This window comes from Giraffa tippelskirchi, chromosome 6, assembly GCF_054371585.1.
Source record: "Giraffa tippelskirchi isolate mGirTip1 chromosome 6, T2T-mGirTip1v1.2.pri, whole genome shotgun sequence".
Lineage (NCBI taxonomy): Eukaryota > Metazoa > Chordata > Mammalia > Artiodactyla > Giraffidae > Giraffa > Giraffa tippelskirchi.
The window spans coordinates 141,083,264-141,106,347 of record NC_137280.1 but is presented as its reverse complement, the minus strand read 5'-3'; the positions used below and the strand labels follow the sequence as shown (position 1 = coordinate 141,106,347).

The 23,084-nt window shown below is 44.8% G+C and overlaps 1 protein-coding gene across 9 annotated transcripts in view; it reads right to left on the bottom strand.

Annotated features, from left to right (window-relative positions):
* Positions 1–23,084, bottom strand: part of CYFIP2 (cytoplasmic FMR1 interacting protein 2) — a 129,534-nt gene that overhangs the window by 65,968 nt on the left and 40,482 nt on the right. For 8 of the 9 annotated variants that reach the window (XM_081500465.1, XM_081500461.1, XM_081500463.1 and 5 more), the window contains 9 exons: positions 21,453–21,570; positions 18,449–18,568; positions 17,814–17,939; positions 11,930–12,096; positions 11,032–11,179; positions 7,704–7,857; positions 6,113–6,269; positions 5,495–5,591; positions 2,385–2,461 (listed from right to left, as the gene is read on the bottom strand). In XM_081500465.1, coding sequence (XP_081356591.1) covers positions 2,385–2,461; positions 5,495–5,591; positions 6,113–6,269; positions 7,704–7,857; positions 11,032–11,179; positions 11,930–12,096; positions 17,814–17,939; positions 18,449–18,568; positions 21,453–21,570 — 1,164 coding nt within the window. Of the gene's footprint in view, positions 1–2,384; positions 2,462–5,494; positions 5,592–6,112; positions 6,270–7,703; positions 7,858–8,760; positions 8,836–11,031; positions 11,180–11,929; positions 12,097–17,813; positions 17,940–18,448; positions 18,569–21,452; positions 21,571–23,084 lie in introns of all 9 variants that reach the window. The other variant, XM_081500459.1, reaches the window with a different exon arrangement.

The following is a 23,084-nucleotide window of genomic DNA, read 5'->3' as shown; positions in this document are numbered from 1 at the left end:
GAGGCCAGATCCTTGTGGGATGATACAAGCCACAGTAAAGAGATTAAATGTTTTCTCAGTGTAATTGAAGCCACTGAAAGGTTTTAAGCAGGAAAGTGACATCATCTCAATCTACACTGCCCAACACAGCAGCCACCCACCAGCTGAGCCCCCAGGAACCTGAAACATGGTGGGTCCAAGCTGAGATGCGCTATTAGGATAAAATACACACGAGGTGTGGAAGACTTAAGAAAAAACGACAAAAACTATCTCTTTAACAATTTTCACTGATTATATGTTGAAATTGTAATATTTTAGATATCATAGATTATATAATGTAGTATTGAGTTAATTTTTAAAATATGACTACTAAAATTACACTTGTGCCTGCATTATATCAGAGAAGGCAATGGCACCCTACTCCAGTACTCTTGCCTGGAGAATCCCATGGACGGAGGAGCCTGGTAGGCTGCAGTCCATGGGGTCACGAAGAGTCAGACACGACTGAGCAACTTCACTTTCACTTTTCACTTTCATGCATTGGAGAAGGAAATGGCAACCCACTCCAGTGTTCTTGCCTGGAGAATCCCAGGGACGGGGGAGCCTGGTGGGCTGCCATCTATGGGGTCGCACAGAGTTGGACACGACTGAAGCAACTTAGCAGCAGCAGCAGCTGCATTATATTTCTGATGGACAGCAGTGATCTAGATCATTCCGTCCCTCCAGAGCTTCCTCTCTGACTCTTCCAACTTCTCACAATCTCCCCCAACTTCCTGTATTTTTGACAAACCACAGGTCTTATAAGAAGGGATACAGACCAAGATTCCTCCTTTAGATAAGGATATTTTGTAAACTAAATATGTAGAGGACTCAGGGTTTGACAAGTCTGAGTTTGTTTACGCAGACAACGGACCAGCATATTTTGAAGATAACTGGAATTATCTTGGAGAAACTGGAAGCCCAGCTCTCTGGTAGGACCACATACAATTCAATCCAGTTCCTTGTGAAGTCATTCCTTTGTGAAAGGCTGCATTCTCTGTGCTTCCCTGAAACCCTAAATATAGCTTTCTATAGTTTCCATCATTAAGAGTCATTCATTTCATTTAATGCACACTCTGTGTTAACAGACACTTGTGTACCTGTACACCAACTCTTGGGAAGCCCTGGTGGCTCAGCAGTAAAGAATCTGCCTGCCAATGCAGGAAACGCGGGTTCGATTCCTGGATTGGGAAGATCCCCTGGAGAAGGAATGGCAACGCACTCCAGTATTCTTGCCTGGGAAATCCCATGGCCAGAGGGGCCTGGTGGGCTATAGTCAATGGAGTCACAAGAGTCAGACTTGACTTAGTGACTAAACCACCTCCACACCAACTCTTGACTGAAATACATCATAGAAACTCAAGTTGTTGAAAGCAAAAGGAAGCAAGTCTTTAACTGTTGAAAAATTTAACATTCCTTGAAATTTCTGGTTTGTACATTTGGATTTCCAATAAAAAAGAGAACTACCCTATATATATGTCTATATATATATAGAGAGAGGTTTTTGCTGCCAGTACTATTATGGGTTCCTCGAACCCAGGAAATCTCAGGGGTATAAATCAGCCCATACTGACAATACCAATGAGCCTGTGAGACCTGACACACCTAGACTTCTTCCCTGGTCTCCTGTTTGACCTTCACACTCCCATATTTGCTTACCTCCAATCCATTCCCTACATTTTAATGTTCTAAAAGATCAAACTTCCAAAAATAAAAATCAAATCAGGTCACTGTCATACTTTGGAAATCATCCCATGGTGTTCCACTTCTCCTAGGATAAATGCCTATAAGACCACAGGGCCTGGGCCCTGCCTACCTGCCCAGCTTTACCACACAGCCCACCCCTCTGTGGTCTGTCAATGAGATATTTACATGCACTAATTTTAATTAAACCTTTCAACAACCCTATGAGGTATGCATGCTATTAATATTATATTTTTGCCAACGGGACTTTGCACAGTGGTCTGTTTTGCCTGCAGTTTTCCATTCTACTCTTTACCTAGTTTAACTCAATCAACTCCTATTCACTTCAGCTATGAACTCAAATGTTACCTTCTCAGGATAGCCCTTCCGGTTACCCACCCTAAAGACTGGTTCAGGTTTAACTGTTATATATTCCCAATAAATTTTCTTTCACAGGAATCTCCCTTGTCACTGTGCATTCAATAGTTTTTATTAATGTCTATTTTTCTCACTGTGAGGTCTAGCCCCATATCTGCCTATTTCTCTTTCTTCTACTTGCTAGCACCCAATCCAGGCTAATGGAATTAGATTTCCTTAGGTGCTAAAGAAGAAAGAACAGAGGACCTTGCCTTCCAGATGGCAATCTTAGAAAGGTTTGGTGCCACAGTGCTGAGCTCTCATACCTGCCGGCCATGGCTTTGTAGTAGGCAAAGATCTGGTCCGCCAGCTTGTAGACAAACTGATCAAAACACAGGTTCACCTGGTGAAGAGGAAGCAGGAAATGTCACTGGTGTCTGTCCCACTTTATTAGAGAAACTTCAGCAACTGAAGAGGGTAGTGATGTAGGACTGCCTGAAAGTGTGAGAAGGAATAAGATGCTTTGAAGGAAAGAAAAAAAAAAAAAAAGAAGATTCTGTGGCCAAGTATGTTTGGGAAGTCTGGTCCCTTGCTCTCAAGGTCCTCAACCAGGCACAGAGAAGGCAAGATTCAAAAAGCTGTTGAGGAATCGCCCTCCCCACTGGCCACCTCGTGGCTGTTACAAGGTACCTGCCCACATCCTGTAATTACACATATCAATCTCCCCATCTCCCCTAGACTTTCTTTTCTTTTCCTTTCATTTTATTCTTACCTTGCTTTGCAAAGAGAGAAGTTGATGGTCATTAAAAATTTAAAAACCTCCTTTTAAAAAAGTTTGCTTAAAAATCTTTGGTGAGCAAGAGACCATCTTGTCTTTTCATCATGTCAGTGGCAGAATGTGATGCTCAGGTGAGAAGAAAGTTCACACCAGACACAGAGGATTGAAACCAAATTCTCCAATGATGGCAAGAGCAGGGAATGGCCAAAGGTGGGATGTTGAAGAGATGGGCTGTGGTAGTTGCAGGGTAATAAAGGGATAACTTTGTAGCAACAGACTGTATTTAGGTGATTAGTCTTCCATCCTTTTAGCACCAAACTCCCAGCTTCATGAGACTCTTTATCCAAAGAGCTTTCATATCTTTTATTTTATACCATAAATACTATTTTGAACATAAAAACAATGTATGTGAGTAACCAAGCCCTCTGCCCTGGACTTTGAGCTTCAAGGGTGCCCAGGGGAGCCTCCTACAGGCAAAGAATCCATACGGTCCAGGTGGGGGTGTCCAACTCCTGCTCCCCTTCTAAAACCAGCTTTGAATATTCTTGCCCAAATAGCCCAAGCCCCTTCTAGGGTCTGTGTGCTGTTTTCCCTGGGTCCATCCCTGGGGGTGGACTGCACTGCAGATGTATACACCCTTAGGGCCCAGGGTTGACCAAATGGCCATTGTTTGAGGGCAGGGGTGGGAGACAGAGCTTGGGTATCCATGCATAGGCCTTTCCACGTTCAAAACAGAGTCTGAGGATGGGAAAAGAAAGGGGGGCAATTTACACTTCTGCTTCAAGGCCACCTATGTTATCCAGGGCTGGTCTGTATGCTTTCTTTCCATTTATTTTTTAAACGTCACTTGTATATAGGACACTCTAGATTTTTTTGTTTTCAACCTGTTAGAGAACATGATTAACTAAAATCTTATCAGAAAATGGACTTGTCAAAGCTGAGATGCAACCAATTAACTTATCTACTGGAACCTCTCTTCCCAAGTTTGCATACTGCTCAGAAGACAAAGAGGAGAGATTTGCACTGGGCTCCTCCAAGGTTCTCAACTCCCACAGCAATTGAAAGATTTAGAAAGCAAGCAGCATCTCTACAAACTTTTCTTTGGAATATATAAACTTTCAAACTAATTTGGTGGTAATGCTTATCTTAAAATATTCACATCTGTCCTTTATAAATAAGAATATCTTATATTTGTACCTTATAGTTGAAAATCTTATAATGACAATTGGTATCATTCTATGTTTATATAACTCCACATACTTAAGTGGAGCAGTGACTCTCATTCCAATTTCCAGATGACAAAACTGAGATATTTTGTAGTCCTTAGTGCTGCTGATCTCCTGTTTCTGCTCCTTGCTGGTCTGTGGTAGGACTGCACTTTCTTGCTCCTCTTTGAAAGCAAGCATAACCAAGTGACTTGCTTTGACCAATGACATGTGTCACTTCCAGCTGGAAGCTTTAAGTATCAGAATATAAATTCACCCTGACACATCTCCCTGCCATGGCAACTAGTGAATATCCCAGATGGGTTCCAGATTAAAGACTACATGGAACAGAGCTCCTATTCAACCCATAAAAGAGAAATGAAACTTTGGTCTCAAACTACTAAGAATTTGTGATTGTTTGTTACTGCAGTGTATCCTAGCCTTTGCTGACCATTACAAAAATAAAGCCATTAAACGACAATTCAACAGCTTCACATGTGAGAAGATGGCTATTTCAGTCCCACCAGTACTAGAATGAAACTCTGTAAACTGTGTGATACTGGGGCAATGATACTTGAATACTCTTAACTAGATAGTAGTATATACTTCTTTAAATCATTGTAAAGATTATCTAAAATGTCCATAAAGTGCTTTGTACCTGGCAAATGGTATAAATATAATAATCGATAGGTAGTATTACTATTTTTCTTTTTTTTTTGGCTGTGCCGCATGGCATGTAGGATCTTAATTTGTGACCAGGAATCAAACCTATGCCCCCTGCAGTGGAAGAACATAGTCTTAACCACTAGACCACCAGGGAATTCTTGGTAGTATTACTGTTGTTGTTGTTATCACCAGTTAATCCAACTGTTAAAGACCTATTAGAAAATTAATTTTACCCATGTAGTTCTATCTATCATTTGTTATTACTAAACATCTGAAAAAGAAAGACCATCCTCCCCTTCCACTAGGTCCCTTTTGATTATCACAATGTTTATAAAGATCAGTCTCCAAAGTAAGTCATTGATATCCCATACTATGGGCTGAATGTTTGTGTCCCCCTAAATTCATGTGCTGAAATCTTAACCCCCAAACGTGATGGAATTAGGAGTGATGAGGTCATGAGGATGGAACCTTCATAAATGGCATCAGTGCTCTCGCAAAAGAGACCCCAGAGAGCTCCCTGGCCCTGGCCACCCCATGAGGACACAGTGAGAAGTCTGGGACCCAGAAGAGGGCCCTCTCTGACTCTGCAGCTCCCCTGACCTAAGACTTCTAGCCACCTGAACTGTGAGAAATACATATCTGTAATTTTTAAGCCCCACAGTCTGTGATATTTCATTATCACAGCTCAAACAGACAGACACTCCACTTTGGGCCCGTGGTTAGAGATCTGAAAAGTCCAGACTCTTGGAGCATGACTGTGGGAACAAAAGGAAAAGCAGTCACTTGCCTCAGCTTCGATCTCATCATACAGGAACTGCTTTTTAAACTTGGTCAGAGCATAGTAGGCGCTGTCGTTGTACAGATCCAAAGGGTAGAGGACATACCTGAGGAGGGAAAAACAACGGCCAGTAGCTTACTAATGATCTCTCTTAAGGCAGGCAGACTTAAACTTGCTCAAGAAGCATGCACAGTTGGGTGAACAGATCCAGCGTTAGGAAAAAGAGGCACTTGCAGCGAGCTATGATGTTTCCAGGCTCTACTTAGGAAATGACTTATTTTACAGTCTGCCCACAGAGACAAAAGTTCATGATGTGAGGCCTGAAAAAATCAGTCTGGGACTAAAAGCAATTGGGCGTCCATTAAAGACATCAGCATCCCGATCCCCAGAGACAATCATTTTACCAATGCGGCTGGGATGAGGCTGACAAAGCCAGGGAAGGGCAGTCAGGCTGGTGGACTTCTGAGCCTTTCCGCAAGGCTGAGTCACACGTGGTGGTGACCTGACAGTGGGTGGGACACACCGCCTCATCTGGAAAGTTCTGGAAAGAACAGGGCTCTATGGCTAGCAAACTGCCCTCCACCAGCACCTTGGGAGCCTCCTTGCTGGCCCAACCCTGCCTCTTACTCCATCATGGAAGGTTCTTTGGTTTCCAAGATATGGTCTGTTAGAATCCAGGGCATGGACATCTCGATGGGGAACTGGATTCGCCGGCCCATGGTCAACTCCAGGAAGAATTCTCTGAACCAGAGCTGGGAGAGGTCACAACACTGCTGCAGGGCTTCTGGAAGCATGGAGGAAAGAGCTTGGGTTATACATCGGAAGCACTAGAAGATCTTAGCTCTGATTTTTTTTTTTTTTACCTTTTATTCTTCTTTCATTGTACTAGGAATAGAACAGGTACTCATGAATACGACTCCATTAGTAGACCCTGCTCTCCTGGACCTGAAGGCCAGCCTAACATCTATTGAGAAGAAAGTGTTTGGGGAATTCCTTGGTGGTCCAGTGGTTAGGATTTTGAACTTTCACTGCCGAGGGCATGGGTTCAATCCCTGGCTGGGGAACTAGAATTCCATAAACTGTGAAATGTGCTCCCCCCCCAAAAGAAGACAGTGTTTGTTCACCCAGCAGTGTGGAGGTTGGGCGGCAGGCAGTGATGGTTGAGAGATTTAGATGACCCTACAATTTCCATCATGTCTTTACAAAGCCATCCTGAAAATATGACATCTAAGTGTCAGAGTGTCTTGTGTCAAGGCAGATCTACAGGTGTCCGCTTCTGATTGGACTGCAGCCCCATGATCCCTGCTAGTGATAATTCTGGATTCCTTACTGCTCAGAGGCCTCAAAGTCCCTTCCTAGACTACTCTCTTGAGAGTCCCTTGGACTGCAAGGACATCAAACCAGTCAATCCAAAAGGAAATCAACCCTGAATATTCACTGGAAGGACTGATGCTGAAGCTGAAACTCCAATACTTTGTCCACTTGATGTGAAGAACTGCCACATTGGAAAAGATCCTGATGCAGGGAAAGATTGAAGGCAGGAGGAGAAAGGGGTGACAGAGGACAAGATGATTGGATGGCACCACCGATTCAATGGACATGATTTGAACAAACTGCAGGAGATAGTGAAGGACAGGGAAGCCTGGCATGCTGCAGTTCATGGCATCGTAACGAGTTGGACATGACTGAGTGACTGAACAGCAGCAAAGAGTGCTCTCTACCTAAATCACCCTTTGCAATACCAACAGACACATCACCCTCTCAGGACCCTTGGATGCTACTCTCCCTTCCCCTCATCCCATCTGCACATGCATCCCACCCACTGGAGAGGTGGAGGGGGGAACCCAGGATGGGGTGCAGCCTGGGAGCCCCCTTTGCTAGAAGCAATGGGCACTAAATCAGTTCAGAGATGCTGCTTAAAAAGAAAAAGCTGACCTGGTCCCTAGGTGCATCTGTGTGTGTCACCTGTTTGTGATCCCCCTTTACTAAAGACTTCACAAAAAATTGGCCACAAATATCTCCTAAATTCAACTGACTCACAAGAGCTGGACTGAACCTGGCCTTTCCCAGAATTCGCTGGAAAGTGTGCCTTTTATCTTTGGTGGCAAAACATGCCCCTTTGGGTCGATGATCCCATGTCTGCAACTTCTGGCCTGACAGCCTGAGCTGCTCTGGTTCCTGGGAGCCCTTCCCCTCCCCACCCCGACAGGACGCTCACCGCTGATGTTGAGCAGGTGCGTGAAGAAGAAGGACTGCTTGTGGAAGTCTTCGATGGCCAGGACGATGGGTCCGTCCAGGCTGCTCCGCAGGGTCTTTTTGGAACCGCTTTTGTCAGCGATGAGCGATTCAAGCATGGTCCGCACCATGTACAACTTGAAAAAGAAAGGAAGACAGGAAGGTCAGGGGCTGGCCCTGCATCCAGGGGAAAAGGTTGCTTTGTGTTGTATTGCTAGTCTTTTTTTTATTTTTCTGTAGATATCTGCCCTTAATAAGCACTGTCTTAAGGAAGCACCAGTTTAGGGTTGGAGAAGTAAACTTAGCATGTATAACCTTCAAGAAGGAGACAGGCCAGCCCTGAAGGATGCTCTGCCTGGGGCCGGGGGCATCTTGTGGTTACCAGGTCTTTCAAGGCCCAGGTTCTTGCCTGCTCTGCTTGACCAGGGCGTGGGCATCAGAGGAGAACCTCATTCCACGTCACCCTGGAGTCACTCCCTGCTCTACTGGACAGCCATGGTGGCACCAGGGGTAGAGCACTGGACTCACAGTCAAAAGCCGGAGGTTCAGGGCTATGCACTGCCACTGACTTGCTGTGTGACCTTGGGCACAAAGTCCCACTCTGGGCCTCAGTTTTCTTATCTGCCAACATGAGGAGGTTGTACCAGATGCTTTCTCCAACCAGTCCCTTTCAGTTCTAACATTCGGAGGAACTGTGAAACGAGGTAGGATCAGAGCGAGCCCCCCACCACCTCAAGTTTCCAATCCTCATTACCAAGGGACGGCGGGGCTGTGCCCTCTGGGGGCGCCAGCAGCATGGCACAGCCGAAGTGCTGGATGGAAAGCAGGTGAAGGTCAGTACTTACAGGAAGCCTACTAGACAATTAACTCCTGCTTACAGAGGGCCTTAAGTGCAAAGGGTGCAAGGGCTAATCTAGATCTTTCCACACCATGTGTCTTTGAATCTTAGGGCTGGAAAGGGCTGTGAGGAGCCAGGCTAGTCCATTCCTGCTGCCTCCTGGAGAAGTGTACCCAACCAACCCAGCCAGGCGGTGTTATACCAAGGATCGGCAGCCTCTTCGGCCCTGTGTGCCACCAGTGGGGTGAAACAAAGCCCGCGGGGACCACTGGCAGGCCTAAGACACAGATGGGAGAGAGGAGGAGGGAATGGGAGGGCAGGAGAGACAGGGAAGAGGGAGAGAGAAGAGAGAGAGAGAGAGAGAGAGAAAAGCAAGAGGTATTGTATACGGTGGGAAAGCCGCCACGACTGCTAGAGGCCACCTGCCGACCACCTCTGAGACACTCCAACCTCCCTCTGCCACCACGTCCATCCTCTGGTCTTCTCTAGGACCTCACCCACCAAGTGCCTGGCCTGGGCTGGGCTGGGCAGCGTGGCCACAGAGAGGAGCGGCACGCCACCCCTGGCACAGCACCCTCCTTTGTGGTAAAGGAACTGTGGAGCTGTGGGTCATCAGATAGTCCACCCTCTGCAACCCTGTCGGTGGGCACAGCTGACCATCCCTAAGACTCAACAGGCCCTGTTCTAATGATGCCCTTTGGAATCCTCCAAGAAAAGATTCTTTAATCCGATCTGTGCAGACGCTGACCGATTTGTATCGGATTCTAACTATTTGAAATCCAAGAGGGGGAAACGCTTTCCCCACCTACTTTTATTAAGCAGATCATTTAATTCACTGGAACAGTCACCTCCCAGCTCTGCTAGATGCCACGTCTACTGTGCTCCCAGGGCCCTGACAGAGCCCCGGGGTGGGAGTCAGGAGACCTGGTTCTCGTCCCACCTCCACCTAGACTCACCTTGTGACTTGGACAAGTCACGTTCCCTCTCTGGACCTCAGTTTCCCCATCTGCAAAATGGGGGGAGGAACTAGTTTGGGACTAGTGTGTTTCTAAAGGCTATTCCAAGCTGAGCATCCAGGAGTCCACGTGTGTTCTCGCCACGCTACCAGAACCTGGGAGCATTGATAGGGGCCTGTTGGTGACGCTCCGTCTCACATTACACAAGCACTCCTTTCTCCCTCCCTGTCCCCCATTGCTCTCTTATTTTCTGCCTCTTGGCCCCCTCTCTCCTCCTTTTCCATTCTCTCTTTTGCCTTGCCCAGAAGAAACAGCCAGAAGCCCTGTTCAGCTCCTCCAGGCCATTCTGGACTGGAAAGGTCTCTGGCCCCTGACATTTACACAGAACTGCTTGTAGAAGCTTCCTTGAGAAGTTTCACCTCTCTCAAGCAGGCAAGATAAGTGCGAGGGGCCTGTTGGATGAGAGAAGCTGCAATGACATGCTGAGATCCCAGCTCACCCTGGTCCCACCTCCCTGCCCCATCCCTGTACCCAGACACAGACATACACACAGTGAAAAGGGTCGGGGTGGGCCTTAGATGGCTCATCTCAGGTGATTCAAGGACTCAGGACTTCAGGGATAAGACATAAGGGTTTTGTGAAGCAAGAGCTCCCAGCCTGGGGCTTGTGGGCCATGTAAGACTTTTAAAAGCTATAATGGGTCCATTAGCCTTTTTTCAGTACCTCAAAATCCTACCAGGAATTATTTATTCTTAAGTAGGTGGCAAGGATTTAACTAAGGTTCCTAGGTTCGTTTTTTTCCCCTATAATATTACAACTACTTTGGATAAGTCACAGACAACCTCTTGTTCAAAGAGCTCTGGTTAACAATTCTGAGTATCTCTGATCATTAGACTTTCTCTAAGGGGTCAAAGACTTTCAATTTGTGATTTTGGGTGTGTTCAAGGAATAACAAAAGGGATGTTTAGTCAGTAACATGATCTTATACAAAGTTTTCATTTAACAGAGAAGATAACCAGAGCTCAGAGAGGTCAAGGCACTTGCCCAAGAACACACAGCAAGTCAGAGGCAGAAACCTGGGAATTTCTAAGCTAGGACGTCACTACAGGGGAAGGAAGAGGGGAGGTCAGCGTTCACTAAAAAAGGACAAGAGAGATGCATACAGGTTCCACGTTAAACACCTCTATACTTTGGAACCTGGACTTCACTGGGCTAGGAGAGCCAGTTTTGGTATTACCCACTTTTGCCAGATTAGATAACTGAGGCACAAAGAGACAGTATAACGTGCCCGAGGTCACACAGGTATGTAGGACTAGAATCCAGGTCTCCTGAATCTTATGCAGTGGTCCTCCCTGTTACATCAAAACAACACAAAATAAGACGAGAACAGCTGTTTGGCCCTGCCCCTTCTGCCTGAGGACTCCCGAGCCCACAGCCCCACGGTCCAGCCAGGATGACCTACAGTAGCCTGGCTGGCCTTTGAGTCAGCAGACTGGCCTGTGCCTGGAGCCGCTTACCTGTGTGCTGGAGGGGCCCACGGCTCGCCGTGGCACCTTGATGTCAAATCCACCCTTGGGGTCCTTCTCCCCTTTCAAGCACGGGTCATTGGGGGGCTCACGGCCCCCCTCCCAGTCACAGATGGTTTTCCGAATTGCCTGTAGAACACTGGGGAAGGAAGAACCAGGATTCAGACCATCAGAAGGAGGTGCTGCAAGCTTGGATCTAGAGTCCACAGTGTCCAGGTTCACGTGCCTTAGAGCTCCTGACATGCCTGTGAACCGTGCTCACCCCAGGGCCCCTCCCCCAGGGATGCTGGCTTCATAGATTGGAGGTGCAGTCTGGAAGTAGGTATTTCACAAGCGCCCCAGCGATCCTGATGCCCACCGGCTGTCTGAGAACTCGGCTCAGAGCCCATACAGTGGGAGAGAAGCTGAGTGAAGCAGGATGGCTATTCTTTTTGCTTATAGAACAGTTTCATTAGTTCCATTTCAATCTCTGCATATTTAAAACTTTAATAATAGCTTATATGTGTTGCATACTCCCTCCATGCTGTGGTGTGCTTAGGTTTATACATGAATTCTCTCATTGCATTATCCCAAAAGCCTATTGAGTAGGTATCATTCTTACCCACATTTTACAAATGAAGGAAATGGAGGTTCAGAGGAGGTTAAGTAACCAAGTTCACACAGCTAGACAGTGTGGATATGGGCTTCAAACTTAGAGATAGGGATATAAATTATCCCAAATGTCCAATCTCCTAAAAGAGCCTCCTAGAACTTGCTGGAACTCACTGGAAGGGTCTGTGTGTTCAGACACTTTCCTGGAAGCTGACTGAGCCGGGAACAACCTCCATGGCCTGCACCCAGCAGCCCTGATTTTGGACATGGCCCTAAAAAAGGCCATCTGAAGACCCACCTGATGAGGACGTTCTTCTTCTTCCGCACCGCCTGCCTGAGGGGCTCACGCAGGGTCACCTGGGCAAAGTCCTGCAGGGCCGCGTAGATGGTGTTCCTGATGGCCTGGTTGAAGACGCTCTCCATCCTGCCCATGAGTACCTGCAGACCTTTGATCATGGCGATCACCTGGCCAGGCACAGATCAAGGTCAGCTCACTGGCCTCAGCACACCCGCTTACCCGGTACCCTCGGCATGTCTCAGGGAGGGTGCTGGCGGAGACTTCCAGAAGCACGAAGCCAGCCAGCAACGCTCAGAGTGCCAGCTCACGGCTGGGTGGAAGCATGTACCAGAACAGAAGTCAGCACTCTGCTCCCCTCTCAAGAAAGTCCTGTTACAAAGCGAAGACGTCAGCCACACGGCATGTGCTTCACCATCAGTGAATTTTTATACTGGCACCAGCTCCCGGTCTCGCTGCTGACTAGTGACAATTGGCAGCCAGTCCATGGACCATGTTTCAGCATCATTCTGACTTTTAGAGGCCTCTCCACATACCACGTATCCACAGACAATATCAAATAGAACTCTTTTTTTTTAACCATAACATTTTCTATGGAATTTCCACAACTTCAGCTTTTGAAATAATTTGGCCAGTTGCTTCTTGAATCCATACAGTAGGATTCCTGTAGAAATCTTGTGGGCAAAGGCTTCTACCCTTCCAAATGCCTCCTCATTAGCCCCCTAACTCACTGATCTGTCTGCGGAGGTGGAGAGTCAGGTGACTGTAATGTGTATATCATCACTGTGACCTTGCCGCTCACTTGGGATCTATCTGCCTGTGGGGCATGTCCTCCTCTCTGGGTGCCTGTCCTGTCCTTGCAGTAATCATCCTCGTCCCTGCCCAAGGAAGGGATGTGGATATTTATGCAGCTGCTCTGCCTGTTTCTCAGTGGGAAGTTTCACAGGATGGGGGAGGAACAGGAAGCTCGGTGCGGCCTTGAGTAAAGCCACGATCTCTAGTCCAGCTTTACCAAACCTGAGCCTTCGGCCCCCATCAGCCTCAAGTGCTAACTTCTAGACTGGCTCAGAATTCAGAAGGGGAAGCCTTGCCAAAGGAGCCTCCTGACAACTGCCACACTTGCCACACCCATCCTGATGTATTTGATTTCCTCCCTCTGCACCAGACTGTAAGCACTGCAGGGGTGAGGCTCCGCAGACTGTGTAAGCCCCATCCCAGGGTTGGGGTCCCTCGTGGCCCTCAAGAGAATTCTGTTGAAAATGTAATGAATACATGAATGAATGAGCTTTGATGCCAAGACTTTATCTTTCTTTAAAGTGCAAAGGAAGAAACAGAACATTTGCGGCAGGAGAAATGCTCAGAAGGGAAGGAGTTACGCTAGAACCAACAGCAATGGTTTTGCTGAAGAGGACCTTTATAGAGCAGAAATAAAGAGAGAAAAGCTCTAAAGGACTGTGAGGTCATAAAAGAATCTAGACTTCTGACTGGCAATGAAACTAGAGAATAGAGACAAAGGAAGGACAAGATGTTTCAGAATAATTCCAAACACAGAAGCGTATGCAGATCTGTTAGACCCAAGGGAAAATCTTTGCAACTCTGGGCTAGGCAGAGATTTCTTAGCTGGAACACAAAAAATTACAAACCATGGAATGATAGTTAAGTCGGGCTTTGTCAAAATTAAAGAGAGTTGCTCTTTAAAAGGCAATCCTAAGAAGATGAAAATGCAAAGTCAGCAATTAGAAAAAATATTTGCATTTTATATAAATTTTATATAAAATGGTACACTTGCTTCAGGAAACTGTTCAGCAGTTTCTTAAAAAGTTAAACGTATACCTCCAATATGACCATTTCAAGAGAAATGAAAACCTATGTCCATACAAAGACTTACACTCAAATATTTAAAGCAATTTTAGTTACACTGACCCAAAGCTGAAAATGGTCCAATGTTTATCAACAGTTGAATAGATACAAAAATTATAGAATAGCCACACAATGGAAAAATACTCAGCAATGAAAAGGCACAAACTACTGATACAGAAAACAATGTGAATGAATCTCAAAATTATTACACTGAGTAAAAAAAAGCCACACACACAAAATACATTCTGTATAATTCCAGGTATATAAAATTCTAGAAAATGCAAACAAATCTATGGTGACAAAAAATATGACTAGGGCCAAGGACAGAGAGAAGGATGGATTGCAAATGGCATAAGAAGTCTTAAAGTGAGATTGAAATAGTCTGTATCTTGTGTTTGTGGTTTCACAAGTGTGTGAACAACTGTCAAAACTTTTTGAATTATAAACTTTAAATGGGTGCAGTTTATTGAATGTAAATTATATATCAATAAAGCTGATTAAAAAAACAATGATCTCCTCATAGTGATAGCACATTCATGACATAAGAGCAGGATACAATTAAAAAAAAAAGGAATATTCACACATCAAGATGGAGCTTTTGAACATTAAAAATATTATAGGCAAAATAAAAAATACTAACAGAATTGAAAACTGAATTTAAGGAAATATCCCATAAAGCAGAACAAAAATAAGTGATGTGCAATAAGAAAGAAAAGATCGAAAACTAGACACTAAATCCTGGGTGTCCAACATCTGCCAGATAGAAAACCCAGAAAGACAGGACAGAGAAAACAGAGGAGGAAATTACCAAAATTAAAATTCAAGAAAATTTCCCAGATCTACAGAACATGTATTTCCACACAGCAATGGCTCTAAATAGGCCATAGTCCCAAACAATGAATACAAAAGGACCTCATCACGATGCCTCACAGTGAAACTTTAGAAAAATAGTGATAAAGAGATGAGACCACAAAGTTCTACAGAGGAAAAAGTAAGAATAAAGTTAGACTCACAATTCTTGATTTCAAAACTTACAACAAAACTATACTAATCAAAATGGTGTGGTATTGGCATATATGGGCTTCCCTGATGGCTCGGATGGTAAAGAATAGGCCTGCAACGCAGGAGACCTGGGTTCAATCCCTGGATCGGGAAGATTCCCGGGAGACGGAATGGCAACACACTCCAGTACTCTTGCCTGAAGAGTCCCATGGACAGAGGAGCCTGGCAGGCTACAGTCCATGGGGGTCACAAAAGAGTCACACATGACTGAGCAATTGGCATATATATATATGTATATATATAAAAATGGAAGAGAATTGAAAGCCCAGCAATAATCCCATACATTTATAGTCACTTGACTTTGACAAGGGCACCAAGACAATCCAATGGAGAAAGAATACTCTTTCCAACAACTGGTGCTTGGACAACTGGACATCCACATGCAAAGAATGAAGTTGGACCCCTACTCACACAATATACAAAAATTAACTCAAAATGAATCAGAGACCTAAATGTAAGAATTGAACCTATAAAAATCTCAGAAGAAAAATAGGAGTAAATCTTTGCAATCTTGGATTAGGCAATGGTTTCTTAAATCTGACACCAAAAGCATAAGTGACAAAAGAAAAAATAAATTGAACTCCGTAAAAAAAAAAAAAAAAAGCTTTTGTACTTCTCCGTTTGTACTTCAAAAGATTCCAACTAGAAAGTAAAAAGACAATCCATGGAATGGAGGAAATTTTTTTCTCAAATTATATGTCTGATAAGCGGCTTGTATCCAGAATATATAAAGGCTCTTTTTTGGGGGGGATGCTTGAATATTGATATAATTTTACATATAGCATTTCTGGAAAACAAGATGCAACATAAATTTTTTTCCTCTTTTTCATTTTGGCTCAGATATCTGGTTGCATTTTGGAAAACAGGCCCTGTTTTCCTAGAAATCATGGTGGATTAATAGGCTTTTCTGATACAGAATATATAAAAACTCCTATGTCTCAAACATAAAAAGACAAATAACCCAAACAAAAATGGGCAAAGAATCTGAACAAATAGTTCTCCAAAGAAGCTATATAGATGGCCAATAAGCACATGGAAAGATGCTCAATATCATTAGTTATTAAGGATATGTGAATCACAACCACAATGAGACATGACTTCACACCAGTTAGGATAGCTAAAATAAAACAGACAGTTAAGTGGGGCTTCCCTGGTAACTCAGTTGTAAAGAATCTGCCTGCCAATGTAGGAGACACAGGTTTGATCCCTGGCCTGGGAAGATCCCACATACTGAGGAGCAACTAAGCCTATGTCCCCAAACTATTGAGCCTGTGCTTGAGAGCCTAAGAACTGCAGCTACTGAGCCTATGAGCCACAGCTACTGAAGCCCTCCTGCCCTAGAGCCCGTGCTCCACAGCAAGAGAAGCAATGCAATGAGAAGTCTGTGTACCACAACTAGTGCATAGCCCTCGATTGCTGCTACTCGAGAAAAGCCCTTGCAGTGATGAAGACACCAGGGAAGCCCAAGAATACTGGAGTGGATAGCCTGTCCCTTCTCCAGGGGATCTTCCTGACCCAAGAATCAAACTGGGGTCTTCTGCATTGCAGGTGATTCTTAACCAGCTGAGCTACCAGGGAAGCCCTGATGAAGACTCAGCACGGCCAAAAATAAATATAGAAATAAAATTATAAAAAATTCTTTAAAAGTTCAGGTTCTTTGGTTCAAAGAACAAATTTATTTTTAAAAAAAGACAGTAAGTGATGACATGGATATGACTTACATATCCAGGGATCAAATCCAATATAAATTACAACTCCCACATACTGCTGGTGAAAATGTAAAATGATCTAGCTGCTTTGGAAAACAGTTTGGCATTTTCTCAAATTTTTAAACAAAGAGTTACCACATGATACAGTAATTCTGCTTCTAGGTATAGATCCGAGAAAATGAAACATATTTCAACACAAGTACTTGTACACGAATGTATGCATCAGCGTTATTCATAATAGTCAAAAAGTTGAAACAACGAAAACAGTAGCTGTCACTCACAGCCCAGTATGAATGTGCCCTCTTACTCCCATAGAATATCTTTCAGTAATCAAAAAACCAAAAATCACATAGACTAAGGTAGGAAGTAAGAATCCTGTCTCCAGAAATGACTGTTAATGGTTTGGTATATATAAATACACACACTTATGTCCTTCCATTTTGAGCAAATGTGCAAAAGTACATTCATTTGAGCAGAAATGGCATCATTTTACATGCTGCTCTTTAACCTGTTTTTTTAAACTTAACAATACTCTGTGTATATCTTTTCATATCAGTACATCCATTTTAGTGGCTGCATCATATTTAGTGATACAGCTGCACCTTCATTTACTTTATCTAATCCATATTGTAGGACATTTCAGCTGTTTCACATATTATGGCATTATAAACAATACGGTGATAAATGTGTACATATGTATTGATTGGCACAGTTGGCTTATTTCTGAGATATATTCCCCAGAAGAACTTCTGGGCAAATGATATGCACGTTAAAAATCTGAATACAGATGATCAGATTGCCCTCAGAGAAAGCCTGTAAAGTGCATACTGGCCACTCAAAGTATCTGAGAAGATCTATATCCCACTTTAACCAGAAATGGACATCGCCAATCTTCTAGATCTGTTCCATCCTGACTGATCAACACTGTATCTTAGCTTCAATCTGTAGTTCCCTGACCTCTCATCAGTCTGGGCATTTCTCATGTCTCGTCTGGCCATGTGTCTGTCTCTTCTGCTGTTTCCAATGGAGTGACACTTTGTTTGGGATTTTTTAAGACCAGAATGAGTTTCTCACCGTTTCTGAATAACAAGGTGGGACAGAGATGAACTCGGGTGGGAGGAGGGGGCGAGCGGGTGCATGCACATGAGGACCAGGGCTGCCGCCCGGCCCAGCACCCCTCCAGGAAGCCCCATGGCCAACACTGAGCAGCAACGTAGCGAGTGGGGGACAAGGAGACACAGGGAGTCAGCACCCACCTCGACGAAGGCGAACTTCTCTTCACTGGTGTAGTTGTAGCGCGTGGCTCGCTCGTACTCCTCGGCCGTGCCCGGGCAGTCCTTGTTGCAGAACTTGTCTGTGGGGTGAACCAGCTTCCAGGAGTACTGGGGAGAGAGGAGAGACCCCACGTCCATCAGTGGGTGAACGGGTCAACTAAACCGGGAGAGTCCACACAAGACAGCAACACTCAGTCAAGAAAGGAAATGAAGTGTTGATCTGTCTACAATGGATGGATCTTGATAACGTGCAGCTGAAGCCAGACACAAATAACCATGCATGATACGATTCTATTTATAGGAAACATCCAAAAATAGGGAAATCTACAGAGACAGAAGGAGACGGCTTAAGGCTGTAGAGGCAGGGAACAGGGGGTGATTGTACCAGGTGAGGGTTAGCTTGTTCTAAATTTGACTGCAGCTGCATAGCACTGGAAATATACTAAAAATTAATGGATTTATATTTTAAATTGGTGAATGGTGTAGTGTGTGAATTCTCTCTCAATAAACCTCTTTAAAAGTATTGGAGAGAGGCAGGGGCAGGCAGATTTCAAAAGGCCAGAAGTCAGAGTGGAGGGGGCTGGGGAGGGGCTGACCCTCTTCCCTGGGACACCTACCACCTCCATGACGTGGGCGCTCCACTTGGACAAGAGCTGCAGGCCCCGCAGGGCCAGGTCAAAGAGCTCACGGTACTCCTCGTCCGACTTCTGGCTGTCCAGCCCAGAGCCCGTCACCACCTGAGGAACATTGCCCATCACCTTCACTGCCAACGAACCTGGCACTTTTCCATTGTATTTCACTGATCCCCCCACGAACTGACCGATATACTGAAGCTCAGACAAGTCCCTTGTTGGTCACTTGGCTTGCAAATGACTGAGGGTTCAAACTCAGGTGGTATGATGCCAGAGCCCCACTCACAACGACCCCAGTCAATTGCAGAGCAGTGGCTTTTCAGACTTTTGGGTCTGTGATTTACAGCAGGAAGTATATACTATATACTGACTGAGGTACTCAATACAGACATGAAATAACATTTTCCACGAAGAAACTTTATGCTTAATACTTGAGACCTCCTCTGATTGCCCATTGTTTCATACCAAAATGCTAATTAGAGATCACTTAGTTGACTTCACAACCAATTACAAATGACTCATTGACTGAAAAGCACTGGTGAAGACAAACATCTATTTGAACATGTAATATACTCCACAGTGAAATATAAAATGCATGTATGCATGTGCATATGCACAGACATGTGTATATATGTGTGTGTATACATATGCATATTGAGCCAATCCTCATTATTAGTGGGTTCTGAATTTGTGAATTTCCCTATTTACTAAAATTTATTTACAACCTCAAGATCAATCCTTGCAGTGCTTTCATGGTCATTTGCAGATGTGTGCAGAGTGGTAAAAACATATGAATCATGTTCCCAGCTGAGGCTGAACAACACAACTCTCTGCCCTCTTGTTTCAGCTCATACTGTAAATATAAATAGTGTCTCTTTCCTGATCTACTTAATGCCCCAGTTTCCACTTTCTTATACTTTTTACTGGTGATTTCACTATTTAAAATGGCCCCTAAACACAGTGCTGACTCTCTGTCTATGCCTCTATAAGAAAGGAGGCTATGATGCGCTTTATGGAGAAAATATGTATTTTATTTTTTAAATATTTATTTATTTGTTTGGCTTCACCAGGTCTTGGCTGTGGCATGTAAACTCTTAGTTGCGGTATGTGGGATCTAGTTCCTTGATCAGGGATTGAACTCAGGCCCTCTGCATTGGGAGTGTGGAGTCTTAGCCACTGGACCACCAGGGAAGTCCTGAAAATAGGTGTTTTAGATAAACTTTGTTCAGGCATGAATTATAGTGCTGTTGGGTGTGATTTAATGTTAACAAACCAACAATATATATTACGTAAGGTGACTTTAAACAGAAATGCATGTAAAACAAGGCTATATATTAAAAATCAGCTGACAGAAACGCTGTGACCAGAGGCTCACAGAAACCTAACCCTGTATTTTCTGGAGGAGCGATTCGTTGCTGATTCAGTGTTGATGGCCACTTTATAGAATATAACTGTTGTGAATACCGAGAATGATCTGTATATATACACATATAGTGTGTATAATTTTAAAAATATCTTTGAGCCATACTCATTCTTAGATCACACCAAAACTGGACAAGAATTGAATGGGGTCCCTAGCACTTTAAATTATTCCCATAGCTTAGCTTATGCTCATTTCATTGGCATATACAGTTAAGAAAGCCAAAGGTTTGGGCTTGACCCTGGTCCATGTCCACCAGGAGCCCTGCTAAGAATGTGGGCCACTCATCTAATGACCATACTGCTTGCATTTGCTCTCATTTCAGATGTGTTGCCCCCTTTTGATCAGACATTTCCCTACTTTGGGTTTCGGAAAGAGTAATTACAGCTACTAGCCACATGGTGGAGGCAGTGAGCATAAATGGAGTAGTGTCAAGTCATCCTGGAGCTTCAAAAGGTAAACAGGGATTGAAATCAGGAGATCTGTATTTATTAAACCAACATATATATTCATTACAAGGTCTTCATCGAAAGAGATCTAGAAGGATATATGAAAGTGAAAGTGAAAGTTGCTAAGTTGTGCCCAACTCTTTGTGATCCCATGGACTATACAGTCTATGGAATTCTCCAGGCCAGAATACTGGAGTGGGTAGCCTTTCCCTTTTCCAGGGTATCTTCCCAATCCAGGGATCAAACCCAGGTCTCCGACATTGCAGGTGTATTCTTTACCAGCTAAGCCACAAGGGAAGCCCAAGAATACTGGAGTGGGTAGCCTATCCCTTCTCCAGAGGATCTTCCCGGCCCAGGAATCGAACCGCGGTCTCCTGCATTGCAGGAGGATGCTTTACCAACTGAGCTATCAGTGAAGCCACAAAGGATAATATATATATACCTCCAAATGTTAATAATAGTAGGTTCTGGATGGTAGAATTTTACGTGACTGATTTTCCCTTCTTTTGTCTATCTGTATTTTTTCCGATGTTTGTGCACTAATCGTGTTTCCCTATTTAAAACAAGAAGAAAAGGAAAATCCAGTGCCAGTAAAAATGTAATTAGAGAGATCACAGGAGATTTTTATGACCTTCTTCTGTTCCTAATTGTATTTTCTGGCTTTTTACAATTATAAAAATAATTGTTTTAAAATATTTAGATGGTGTTATGAGCATGATTGTCCAAAACTTTGTTTCTCTTGCCACCCAGGATGGAGATGTTTAGATCATGTACAGACTAACAATTACTGGGCTGTTACTACCTACTAGGTACAATGCATTTTCCATACATCATATTGTTTAATCCTCTCAAGGAACCTTTCCAGATACTCTTAGCTCCATTTTGCAGATGAGGAAACTGAGGCTCAGGGATGCTGAATAACTTGTGAAGGTCAGAAACAGAACCAGAATCAATCCCAGCTCTGTCTGGCTCTTGGCCATTCTGCCCTCCTGCATCCAAATGTATTCCCTCACTCATCCACTCCCCAGGATCCCTAGGATCATTTCTTTTCTGGAGGTCCTCACCCTTTCTCACCCTAGTCCCACATGAGCCTCCATCCCACCAGCCAGAGCAAGCTCACCTCACTGTTGCTGTAGCGAGCAAGTTCCGAGATGAAGCGGATGTGGTCATCGCGGATCTGAACCATCTGCTCGCAGATATTGTACTGGGGGCTGATGCTGCTCTGGGTGCACGTCCACCTGGGCAGAAAATCAGGGGGTCAGAGTGGGTCCTGGCCCTGGGAGGGGCAAGCTCCTTCCATCCACTAGTTAGTCTTGGTGCTCAGCTAACGTGACTGGCTCCACTGGGAGCAACCAAGAGGTGTCCTACCCACCAGCAGCAGTGCCTGCTAAATTCCATTATAGGTACTGCAGGCTGCATGGAAAAGACTTTCCTTCTCCTACTTGGGGCTGGCCTCTTCTAAGGCCCAATCCCACACTTTCCCAGGTAACAGGTGTCCACAGTACTTACCAGTCACATGAGCAGGGAGGGACTTGCAGCCTCTCTAGGGCTACAAAGGGCTGGAATCCAAGCTAACAAAAAGCAAGGTGGGTGACCTCCCAGATCTGTCAACTGACCCTGGCAGCACTATGTCCTATGGGTGAAGCTGGTATTGACAAAGGCCTTTGGGCGGGACTGGAAAAACCTAAAGGGGTTGTGTCTGTTTTTCAACAGCGAGCCAGGAACAGGGAAGCTCTTCACCAAGAGGAAGCCGCAGCCACCCTGAGAGGCACTGCTGTCCCTTGCCCTCATCTTCTCCCTCCCTCTCTTCTTTCTCAACACTCCCCTCAATTTTTAAAGACGAGATCTTTGAGAAAACATCTTAAATTGGGGAAGAAATGAATGAATGAGAGTCTTCATTCTCCTTTGCCAACAGAACAAAAGACAACCCCGGTCACTGTCCTCTGCCATCTGGTGCTGGGTGACCCAGTGGACAGAATAAGCATGGGCACCAAGCAAGGCAGATACACATTTAGGGAGAATTTAATATTTCAGAAGGAGCCCTGAAAGGGTGTTCCAGAGAATACTGAGAATGCTGACACTTCCTCATGCCTATACTTCCACATGACCTTTATTTTGAGTTCCCTGTGCAGGGTTGGGCACACATCACTCAAGCCTCTGACCCCCACCCTGAGCACATCACCACTCCAACCAACTTCAGGTGGCTAAGAATTCACACAGGAAATAAGGCCAGCATTCAGGACTCCATGCTTTTCCTGGAAGACCTCCTCACATACCAGCAGCCACTGGGTTACGAAGCTGTCCCTGGTGAGACTCATTTGCAGTGGCTCAAAGCTGGTGGAGTTCAAGGACTATGCATTTATGTATTTTTAAGGCCTTAATACCCTCATCCCTGATGAAGACATGGTTTGTCCCCCTCTGTTGGAAAAGTAGGCAGAAGAAGCCTCCTTTTCAAGGCCAGAGATCAAAGGGGTAGCCAAGCCTGTAGCCCAGTGTTCTCCAAACTTCCATGAGGTGCTCACACTCCAGATCTTAGCACAGATCACCTAGAGGGTGGTTTATAAAACAACCTTGGAGGAGGCCATCGACCCACTTCACAGCTGGAACCGTTGGTACCATACCCTGCATGGCATACTTACTGCATGGACACAAGACCTGAGGAGAGAAGCAGCGGGATAAAGAACAAGGCCATCTCGCTCCATCTGACCACTGAGGGCCAGCACTCCTCCCCCTGCTCAGGGGCAGGAGGACT